We start from the raw sequence: 11046 nt of genomic DNA, 5'->3' as shown, positions 1-11046 counted from the left end.
GCTGAGTGGCATTCCTGCTTTCTGGTGTGATAGTTCTACCTGCAGCTCCAGCCTGACCACAACTATAATGAGTGAAAGCAGGCTCAGTGAAACAGCCATCCCAGCACCGTGGCACTGTCTTCAGCCAACACTTTAATGTGGTTCCTACTGCCAGCTGGGAAATGTGCACAATAACTGCAGTTTTTTCAACAGCAACACATGTACATAGAGCACAATCACCAGAGAAAGCTTTTATAGCTGTATTAACCCACGCTTATACACATGGATGTTCTCACAAGCTGAATATGTTGCATAGTAAACAAATTATCGACAGCAGTTGCAATGTATTCAGCAGTTTATAAAACAGAACACACTAAAAATATTTTTTATTTCACAGAAAATAAAACCACTGCAGGTCAACATACACAACAAATAGAACAATTTATTAAAAATCAGGTTATGCAGAGGAAAACAGTGAGGTCTTTACAGCTCAGGATTTGACAGTGGAAGAGCTTTCAGATGGAAGCTTCTTCAGGATCCAGGAACGTAGGAGCTCCAACTCAGGTCGGAAGAGCTGGTGGTTAAGCCCTGAGAATGAGTGGAAGGACGTAGCCATGCCAGCTTTCTTCAGCAACCTGCTGGTCTCTTCGCCCCAACCGTGGGACACCAGCTCATCAGCTGTGCCATGACACTGGAGAAGCTCTGGTAGGTGACCTCCTACTGCATCTTCAACAGCCTGCACATGGAGGGAGAGGCAAGAAGCGAAGGGCTGGGATTTTGCCTTTAATGCTTGGATGCATAGAGTTAGTTGTGGGGTATAAGTTTGTATAAATTCTTGTATAAGGAGAAACACTAATGCAAACCTTGATGGATAGTCTCCAAATCATATAACTGGACTGAGTTGCTGCAAATTTTTATATGAACTATGCTATCAAATTTAACTCATTTATTTTGATTGCACACATAAATTTAGTGAATTTTATGAAACTCAGATTCATGAAAGAAAGCAAACCAAAGCAAATCAAAATATTACGACAAATATGATGTAGTAATTCAATTAGGACAAAAGAAATGTTGCCGTTTAGTTAGAGTTAGTCTGTGTTAGTCTTTAGTTAGAGTTAGTCTGTGCCTATGGCAGCTGACTTTTCCTTTTAGAGTTTTGTGGAAAATCAGCTTTGCCAAAACATTTGTAAATCTGGCAGGAAATTTTTAGTTTGCTTTGGCATACGAAAACCTTTACACACAGCTTTACTAAAAGATTGATAAAAGTGACCAAAAGGTATACTTACCTGATATACAACTGAGTCCTTATTAAGAAAGCTGGACAGTGCAAAGACTCCAGCCACATCCTGGTGGTACCTGCAGGCCAGGTGTAATGCCATGGCTCCGCCCATAGAGAAGCCGCCTCGACAGGTCAAAACAGCGCCAGTGATTAGAAGCTAATGATTCACATTATGACACCAGTCCTACTCACTTGTAATTTTTTCCTCTTTGCCTTTTGAATGGTTTTCAAGCTTAGGCAGCAAATTTTGTTAAGCAGCCATAGTTAATTTTGCTCTGTGGCTGTGATATGATGTGATGCGCTCACAGCTAAAGTTACAGATTTGTGCCCTACAAACACAGACAGACATCGTGCATGTGAACGTCCACGTGAACTACAGTAGTTCAAGTTGAAAGCCAAAGTGGGCTGAAGCAGAAAAAAAAAAACCCAAAGAAAATGAAAGCTAGTCCTGAGTTCCACATCATCAAACTTCCATTTTTCTGAAACCCTTCCATAAGCCTGTCTTTAATTTCACACGTTGGGCAAATCTGGCCACATCTTGGAATATGCACAAGTACCCATCACTCTGTGGATGGAGCGAAGTGGTACATGAGAGAAGATTGAGTTCATATGTATTTTAAGCATCAGACAGTGATGACATGAGCATTGTGATTATCGGTGTCTAAGAAACTGTGTCTTAATTAGCTACAGCTCAAGTAAAGACAGATCTATTTCTTTTCCAGTGGAAGCATATTTCCCAGCGTTCAAACTACCACCTCCATCTCCAAAGCTCTCTTGAGTCCTTAGTTGTTTGGCTAGAGGTTTTGCATGTGTGTTTGAAACCTTATTTCTCCAGGGCTTTTCCCACGGATCAATACACCTAAGAGATTGAAAAACATATACAATAGCCTATGATTTCTCATCTTCCTGAAAATGTTTTCCATGGAAAGTTCTGGCGCTTGTCAGTCCATCAGCTTTAGGAGTGGACTCAGGGAACAGACCACTTTGTTTCTCCAGCGTGCAGAGTGACTCCAATGAGTATTTATAGTTAATGACAAAATGTTATGATTTAGGAAGATAATATTTCAGCAGTCTCACAGGAACATGTGTTTTTTGAATCACTTTCTCTGGAACAGAGTTCAGGGGCTTTTCTGTCCTTCCACACAGATCCTTTCACACAAGGTCTTGTTTTTCTCCCTATTTATAGGTATTTATATGTTACTTTCTTTGACAGGTAACCATTCCCCAACTGTTGGGGTTGGTTTTTACCTTTCTGGTAGTCCTTACATAAATAACCTCTGTGTGACTTCTCCTCCATACAACCCCCTGTACATTTCCTGAGGGAACTTTACCTGGACCAGTATATGAATCTCTCATAGAGTACTACTTCCTGCCATTTTTATTTCATAATGATTTATGTGTGAACCTGATAACTCAAATATTTTGAGATTAAGCCGTGCGGAAACCTGAGACTCTTCCAAAAAATTCCTTTCAAGCCTTCTACTGGCAACGCATGAAAGGAATGAGAAATTTGATAAGTTTCATTCTTCACTTCATACAGTGAAGGAGAGATATAACAGCGCTGGCCTGAAACTTGACTTAATTTTGACCAAGTGATGTGCGAGAGTATGTAAGATTGAGCAAAGCAATGGAAGAGAAAGAAAGGGAGATGCAAGGGCAGAGTAGAACATCAGAGCCATACCGATAATCATCCTGTGCTTAGGTACACCAGCTTGGATCTCATCTTGGACTACAGCTCCTAAAGTACTGCACATTTCTTCAATAGACTCCAAATGCTCTGGGCAGTCACGAGAGATTTTGTAGCGGTCAAACCATACGTGAGACAGCGCCCCATGCATAGGTGTGTAAGGCCTGAGAAGACATAAGTTTGGCAAATAAACAGCCAGAAAGCCAGGGTACTCCTTTAATCCAATCAGCAGTAACTGAAATTTCTCAGTGGTATTAGAAATTTCATCATGAAACTATGCAAGGATTAATACTAACTTTAATAATAATAATAATAATAATAATAATAATAATAATAATAAATGTATTTCTGTCATATATTGAACTGATAGCTGTGGCCTCTAGCATGTGGCCATGCAAACCTCAAAGAAAAATATCAATAAATCATATCAGAAATTAGCTGAAATATTATGAATTACCTTGCTGGAGCTGTGGGGTAGATCACTCTGATATGCTCAAAAGCCATATCTTGTGCCAGAACATCACGAACCCATGCTCGTAATCCCTGCCCTGTGTCTCCTAACATATCAAAGAAACAAAATGGCATTTCAATATATCATACAACTATATTTCAGTATAGTACAGTTCACTGAAATATCAGTTCAATATAACAGGAGCAAATCAATACAGTAGGAGATGAATTTTTGGTTCTATTAAAAGCCATTATACCACAGCTCTGTTGAATTCTCTAGTCTGATTGGTCAGAAGGTATTGATTAATTTTTTCAAAACAGCACGGCTCTGTCAATGATGCCTGCTGTAATTCAGATGACAGGTTTATATTAATGTGCTCATTTCTATAGTAACGGCTCATTCACAGGGACGTGTATGGCAGATGCTCTACATAATCTAAGGCTAATAATAAATGTGGTCATTTAACACATAAGAACATATATCACTCTTATGGTGAAGCTGTCAGTAAGGAGATGTTTATTGATCATTTATGGAAGGTGTCAGTCCACCCATTGTGCATTTTCTTCTTTGCTCTGTTTCATGTTTTATTCCTTATCTTCAGCTGTGCCCTTTTCCAAAAAAGTGATCAAGTTGTTCTTGTGTCTGTGACCAGCAATACCACTTGTTCAGTCAGGCTTTGCAATGTTCCAATCACACAAAAGGTCGCTGGGTACGATTTTACCTAATCAGGTTACCTTTAAAAGCCTTTCATTCAAAGCTGCAAGATAACGTCCATAATGCCCTGAATTTCACAATTAGCAAGGGAGAGAAGCACTAACATTCTGCATATTATATGCCAGGAATAATTCTGCTCCACTGTGTGACTGCAGATAAAGATTCAGCAAACTATGACAAATGACCACTTGAGATAGGGTCATATCTCTTCTTAGCTTTAACCCTATAAAGCACTTGTGGAATGCCATTGGTCACACCATCAGGATCACTGTGGCCCTCTTTTTGCTAACAACTTCACCAGGCTTGTAAGCAAAGTGTTCAACAACCTGATTTTTCCGAGGTCTATTCAGAAACTGAAGGACTGCAGGTTAACTACTGATAATGTTCACAGTCGATGCTGTCTTCCTGTTATTGTTTTCATTGGTTTATTGTTATTTACACAATTAACTGTGGAATTTTGAGTGTGGCATTGGTTTGATTGCCATGATTATCATAAATGTTTAATCTTATATAAAAATAACACTAGTGACATTTAGACTTTAAACATATGGAGATGCTGAATATTTTTTTAAATACTGGTTGCAAAATGATCAGCACTCTACTACAAGACAATGTTTGGTGAACCCTCCTGTGGAGAGAACAACAGCACAGTGCCTCCTGCTGTACTGTCAAACGAGGTTGAAGTTCTTTGACTAAACATCCCTTCCCAAAATCGTAGGAATTATTATGGAGCTGGTCCCCTCATTTTTCTGCTATAACAGCCTCTACTCTTCTGGGAAGTCTTTCCACTAGAGTTTGAAATGTGGTTGTGAGGATTTGTGCCTAGTGCTTTTCAGTTCATCCCAAAGGTGTGGAGCTGAGGTCAGAGCTCTGTGCAGGACACTCGAGTTCTTCCACTCCAACCTTGCAAACCATGTCTTCATGGAGCTCGCTTTGTGCACAGAGGCATTGTCATGCTGGAACAGTGATGTGCTCCTTAATTCCACTGAAGGGAAACTGTAAATCTACAGCATACAGACATCCTATACAACTCCAGCTTCCAGCTTTGCGGCAGCAGTTTGGGGAAGAACTCTGTATAGGTGTGATGGTCAGATGTCTACATACTTTGGTCATATAGTGTATATATTGCTAGGTCTGTGTAATTAGACTGCCTACTTCAATTCAGACAGCAGGTTATTTTTATAGGGTTCAAATCCATAGACTTACACGGCTATTGTAAAACACTGATTTTTGTGTTCCTGGAACAATTCCTGTATTGATTTCAGTGTACGTTTGAGGCTGTTATTGCGATAAAAAATCAGGTCTCTGGCAAAGCATGCACGTGTCCTCTTCCTGACAAATTTACAACTGTTCCAGACTTGAAAATCTTTGCTGATGGCACAGATTGTGTTTAATGCTACTTTTAACTGTTTGTGTTGCTTTATATGCATTACCTCACTTGTGCGGGTCAAATTTTGTCTTTTAGTTTTTGTGTTGAAAGCTCTTTGTCACATGCAAAATGATGAATTTTACATATGTGCAACCTCTAAATGCAATTTCTGGAGACAAAAAGCAATGAATTTAAAAATATTCTTTAGAGTATCAATAAAAGGACATTCTATTAGAATAATATTTTTCCAAGGAAAGGTTTGATTCTAAAGTTAACATGGGTAAACATTTGACTATAACTATAAGTCTAATTTAATGTAAATGTACCTTTGTATTATTCTACAAATTGAAAGTGCTGTCCAAGTGGCAAGTTGAATTTGCATGAACAGACACAAAGCAAAAATCACTTATGCCAGTAAGATGTGAAGAGAACTCAGAGTTAGTAATGTAGATTCAGTGTTCATCAATGACACACAAAAAACCCTGCGTGCATTAATTAAAAAAAAAAAAAAGTTACAGTCTCGAGTAGGCTTTTTTTTTTTTTTAATCAGACAGTAGTCTATGTGAACAGGAATGTCAGCCTTTATGGCAAACAAAAACAACATGTAATCCTCTACAGCCGACCAAAGTTAATGGCAGAGAGCAGAGTTTTATTCTGGACAGAGTCTAAATATTGTGACATACCATTTAATATAGCAGAGCGCAGTTTTGGATGTAGCTAACCTTTGTCCAGGCTCATTTACGCCTCATCCATTCTACACGAGGCGTTTCCAACAGGTAATCTATTAAAGAGCAATTGATCTGTGCACTTTTGTGCAGACTGTGACTGAGTTTTGCTCATGACTAAGTACAGGCACCAGTGAGGCCGAGTGTAAACAAAGTGTTAGAACTCATGCCTGTTGCCTTGTGATGGCAGTAAATCATCATGTTCAGCAGCTGTATTTAATTACAAAGCCTGGCTGTGAGATGAGGATTCCCTCACAGAAGCTGAATCCCAACAGAGAAAAAAATGCTCTGCATGAGAAACCCGGAAGCAACGCTCTCTGTTAAAGTACTCAACACTATTTACCCACCTATCTGTTTACACATGCTATTACACACTTATTTACATTACTTTCATCTTCCCTGACACTTCTCACTGCTTTCACCAGAACTCTTATACCATATACTTCTACTGTTTATTATGCACACAATATACCTCTCATATTTTATTTTGTATTTTATATTCCCCTTAACTCTACATTCTCAGTTAAGTGACTGATTTGAACTTAAGAATTTCACCTTTTATCCAGTTTAAAACTGTTCTGACATTAAATCTTTTATAAGTGAAATAAAGCTAAACAGATATATAAGCATATGAGAAGTGAGAGGTGAGAAGTATAATCAAAGACACCTCTCACCCCAACCATGGTCTGGTTACTCTTCTACCATCCGGGAAACGCTACAGGAGTCTTCGCTGTCGCACTAGCAGACTCAGGAACAGTTTCTTCCCATCAGCTGTCAGCCTTCTGAACTCTGAGCTCAGGCGCTGAAGTGTACACGACCATTCTGACCCATGTTATAAAAAAATATATATATTAATGCTGTGTGCACTCTTACATACCACCTGTACCTTGTCATTTGCACTACCATGGTAACTGCCCTTACACCTCATTCAGGACTTGCGTTCTTGCACATTACTGACTAATTACTGCATGCACCTTCTGTGTTTGCACTGAGCTGGTCTCTACTTTCTCTACCAGGTATATAAACCTCATATCTCTGTACAATGCACCTTATATATCTGGGCACCTTGTCATTTGCACTGAGCTGGTCTTTACTTTCTCTACCTTATACCTTGCACATGTACACACACATACACACACACACACACACACACACACACACACACACATTGCTATTTGCACTTCTGGTTAGATGTTAAACTGCATTTCATTGGCTCTGTACTCATACTCTGCACAATGACAGTGAAGTTGAATCTAATCTAATCAAAAAGTAATATGGAAAAGCAATGGAAAGCTAGCTCTTAGTGCCACATCATCAACCCTGCTTTTCTCTGGAAGCCTCTCCCGAGTCTGTCCTTAACTACTGCTGCTGCTGCTGCTGCTGTTGTTGTTGTTGTTGTTGTTTCAGGCGGGTAAACAACACTCACGAGCTTATTAATGTCATGTCATTGTCAGTAGCAGTAATAGCTTGCTAGCGACGCTGTAATGTCCGCGCTGTTGTGAAGGAGACTAAAGAGAAACTCCTTCAGAAAGACTCTTAAATACCGAGAATTCATAAAGCAAAGGCACCTGAGCCATGAAGAAAAATGACAGACGCGGTGTGTTTTCCAGCCTGAGACACTGCACACTTTTTCAGTTTCTGTACAGCAGCCATAGCGACGACGCGTGATCTCGCGATACTTGGGGGCGGGAGGAGGGAGGGAGGGAGGGAGGGAGTTAAGGCCACGCTACGCTGATTGGCTGATGCAGAAATCATTTTTCCTGGAATATGTTTGCCGGAATATGTATGCGTAGTCTTACTTTATATGTTAAGTATTTTATACATTTATACATCTGAATGATGTATCAGAAGATGATGATGATGATAATAATAATAATAATAATAATAATAATAATAATAATAATGAAGGGCACAGTGGCTTAGAGGTTAGCAGTGATGACTCCAGGGTTTGCATGTTCTCCCCATGCCTCAGGGGTTTCCTCCAGGTACTCCTGTTTCCTCCCCAGTCCAAAGACATGCTCTGTAGGCTGATTGGCATTTCCAAATTGTCTGTAGTGTGTGAATGTGTGTGCGATTGTTCCCTGCGATGGGTTGGCACCCCGTCCAGGGTGTCCCCCGCCTTGTGCCCCCGAGTCCCCTGGGGAAAGGCTCCAGGCTCCCAGCGACTCTGTGTAGGATAAGCTGTATGGAAAATGGGTGGATGGATGATAATAAAAATAAAAAACCTTATTTCAATATCACATTTTACACACATGGTAGCTCAAAGTAATAAACATCATGTGAGGAGATAAAAAGTATACATATATGGAATAACGATTACACATAAACATTTAATACAATAAATAACAAAGAAATAAGAATAAAATAATTCAAAGAATTTAAAACTATTTACATGAAAATGAAATTAAACTATAAATACTGAAACAGAGGATGTGTTTTCAATTAAATGACAAATTAAAAAGGTAATAAAATAATAATAATAATAATAATAATAATAATAATAATAATAGTTGTTTTTGTTGTTATAATTTGCAGTTTTAATTGCAATTTTATTAATTATATCAGTCAGAAATGATTCCTAGTGTTCTTTTCATTCTTCTGTTTTAAACACGCTCAAAGCTGCATCTTATTATAATTCTTATTCATTATTTCGCTATAGTAACTTAGAGGTTTTAGGGGTTTGTTTTTGTCTCTTGTGTCTTATCTTTTATTTTTGGTGCTATTTGGGTCCCTGTTGAGTCAAGAATGAACGGAGAGCATAGCTCTGTAAAAGCCCTGTCTGATAACGCCTTGTCCTGCTCTGTGCTCCAGTGAGCTCTATCATGAGCAGAGATTTAGTGGAATGTCTGGATCTACAGTTCCGTTTAAACACATTCTGGACTCTTATCTTTAATAAACATAGATCTGTTTTGCTTTGATTCTGCTATATTTCAGTTGCTACACACACCCAGACCACACATTTTGTGTGCTAAGCCTAACTCTCCAAAATACTGTCATTACGTTGAAGACACTGGTCAAATTGCCAAAGTGTGTGTGGGGGGTGTTATGTGTATTTGAGTGCGTGTGTGTGGTCAAACAGACAAATTACCTGGGTCATCTCCCCACATATGACAGCAAATATAATTACCTCCCAGTGTCTGTTTATTCCCCTTCTCTACACACAATTATGTAATGCAGTGAGATCAAAATCTTCTGATTTGCCAAACAGCTATTTAGCTTCATGGTGATTGTCTCACAGACTGAGTCATGTTCTTGTAGGACAAAAAACTTGTAGAAAAATATGTTTTCATACTATACTGGTAGAAAGAACAGAATTAACATGTAGTTTTTGGAGAATAACCATCAATAAAACACCAGACGATCATCTTATCTTTATAACAATTCATATCCGCTGTAGCTAACAATAATCTAATAAGCCATAACAATAATCCTTATACAATACAATCTCTTTTCATGACTGTGAATTATTCAAGAAAAATGTTATTTATTTATTTGTTTGTTTGGTTAGTTTTATGAACATTTAGACTCTTTAGACTCTTCAGCTTCAACTGTGACTGTTCAGAAGAACACCCAATATTATAACATTAAAAAAAAAATGACCTAATAGCTATTATAGTGTAACAATATTATATAAATAGTATAAGTGGATCTAGAAATGTTTATTATTAAATAGTAAATTGGAAAATGGTAGAAATGACTTTAATTTCCTGCAACAATTTAGATGTAAACTAATCAGAATATCTTTATCTCTTTAATTAGGCACTTCAGACATATTTACTGTATGGTTTATAGTTAATACTAGCACTTATTACTGTATGAGTCTTTACCTATAGGCTTAATGGGAAGTGAGCATTAATGCGGCACTCATTTAGCGGCAAAGATTTAGATTTACTTCTTTTATTGCTAATCGGTATGATTTTTGATCTGTGGTAATCGTAGCTAAAAAACTGTAATAAAAAAATGTAATAGAAACTCTAGGTGTTCAAAAACCTTTGACTAGCAGTGTATATTAGCAAGCACAGGCCTGTACATTCTTTAAAGCTGGAAAAGTAGTGTAGATACAGTAGTCTAGATACAAACTTTCACTTACATTCGATTCTATACACCAGACAAAATCTACCATCTCAGGTAATTTCTCTATTTTTAAAGTAATTCCATTAGACAGAGCTCTTGAATGTAGGGCTGAGGTATTTATAGCCAGGGGAATTATACACAGCACAGTAACCTAACACCAGAACTGTAAGTGAGATATGTGTAAAACATCCTGTGATACTGAGCAGATAGCACTCTGTTTTATTAGTATTCACTCTGTTTATCTCTTGAGTGTGGGATTTTATGCGGTGTATAGAGCCACTCATATAGAGTGCTTCATTCTTGTCTGCTGATGGAGTCAGAGGTTGATTTGTGTTTGCCACAACTGCTGTCTACAAGGCTTTATATCTCCAGTGCTGCCACAGGCTGCTTTTTAGAACAGCCAATGGAGGAGTATGCCAAAGCAAACCAACAGCGAGTGCATATTAATGCACCACCTCTTTGTAGTATCACACACACACACACACACACACACACACACACACACAATTGAAAAAAAAAAGGCATCCATTGAGTCAGAAAGGACAACTAATGCTTCTCTTAATACCTGCTTCTGGGTTTATCATAGTGGAAACTCTGAGAGGGGAGGAAGACCACTTTGACGGCCATGATTTTTCACCACGCTATTTTTCTTCGGCTTTCTTTTATGTCGTTCTTTTTTAAAAATGAGCTCACTGGTTAGTCCCCATGAGCTTTCCGTGGCACACTACTTAGCACTCATCAATCAGTGCTGATGAAAGACATGTC

At 38.4% G+C, this 11046-nt stretch overlaps 1 protein-coding gene across 3 annotated transcripts; it reads right to left on the bottom strand.

Moving 5' to 3' along the window:
* Positions 1-395: 395 nt before the first annotated feature.
* Positions 396-7889, bottom strand: lyplal1 (lysophospholipase like 1). 3 transcript variants are annotated; one of them, XM_026913375.3, is made up of 6 exons: positions 7776-7889; positions 6882-7029; positions 3406-3505; positions 2943-3112; positions 1269-1384; positions 396-715 (listed from the first exon to the last, which is right to left on the bottom strand). In XM_026913375.3, the coding sequence occupies exons 3-6, from the start codon at positions 3450-3452 to the stop codon at positions 470-472; spliced, it is 579 nt and encodes a 192-aa protein (XP_026769176.1). In that variant the 5' UTR covers positions 3453-3505; positions 6882-7029; positions 7776-7889; the 3' UTR covers positions 396-469. The 3 variants fall into 3 exon arrangements, with proteins under 3 accessions (XP_026769176.1, XP_053093628.1, XP_026769175.1); XM_053237653.1 differs by lacking the exon at positions 7776-7889 and adding an exon at positions 7634-7760; XM_026913374.3 differs by lacking the exon at positions 6882-7029 and having other exon boundaries at positions 7776-7885.
* Positions 7890-11046: the final 3157 nt, after the last annotated feature.

Source organism: Pangasianodon hypophthalmus, chromosome 1 (genome assembly GCF_027358585.1).
Source record: "Pangasianodon hypophthalmus isolate fPanHyp1 chromosome 1, fPanHyp1.pri, whole genome shotgun sequence".
NCBI lineage: Eukaryota > Metazoa > Chordata > Actinopteri > Siluriformes > Pangasiidae > Pangasianodon > Pangasianodon hypophthalmus.
This window is presented reverse-complemented; position numbering and strand designations above follow the sequence as displayed.

Bases quoted from the DNA above. Each gene is read 5' to 3' on its own strand.
- lyplal1 (XM_026913374.3), bottom strand. From the start codon at position 7,860: ATGGCTGCTGTACAGAAACTGAAAAAGTGTGCAGTGTCTCAGGCTGGA. The intron at 3,506-7,775 runs GTGCCTTTGCTT...TTGATATGTTAG, and splicing joins CATTTTTCTTCATGGCTCAG to GAGACACAGGGCAGGGATTA. The intron at 716-1,268 runs GTAAGTATACCT...CTCCATGTGCAG, and splicing joins AGGACTCAGTTGTATATCAG to GCTGTTGAAGATGCAGTAGG.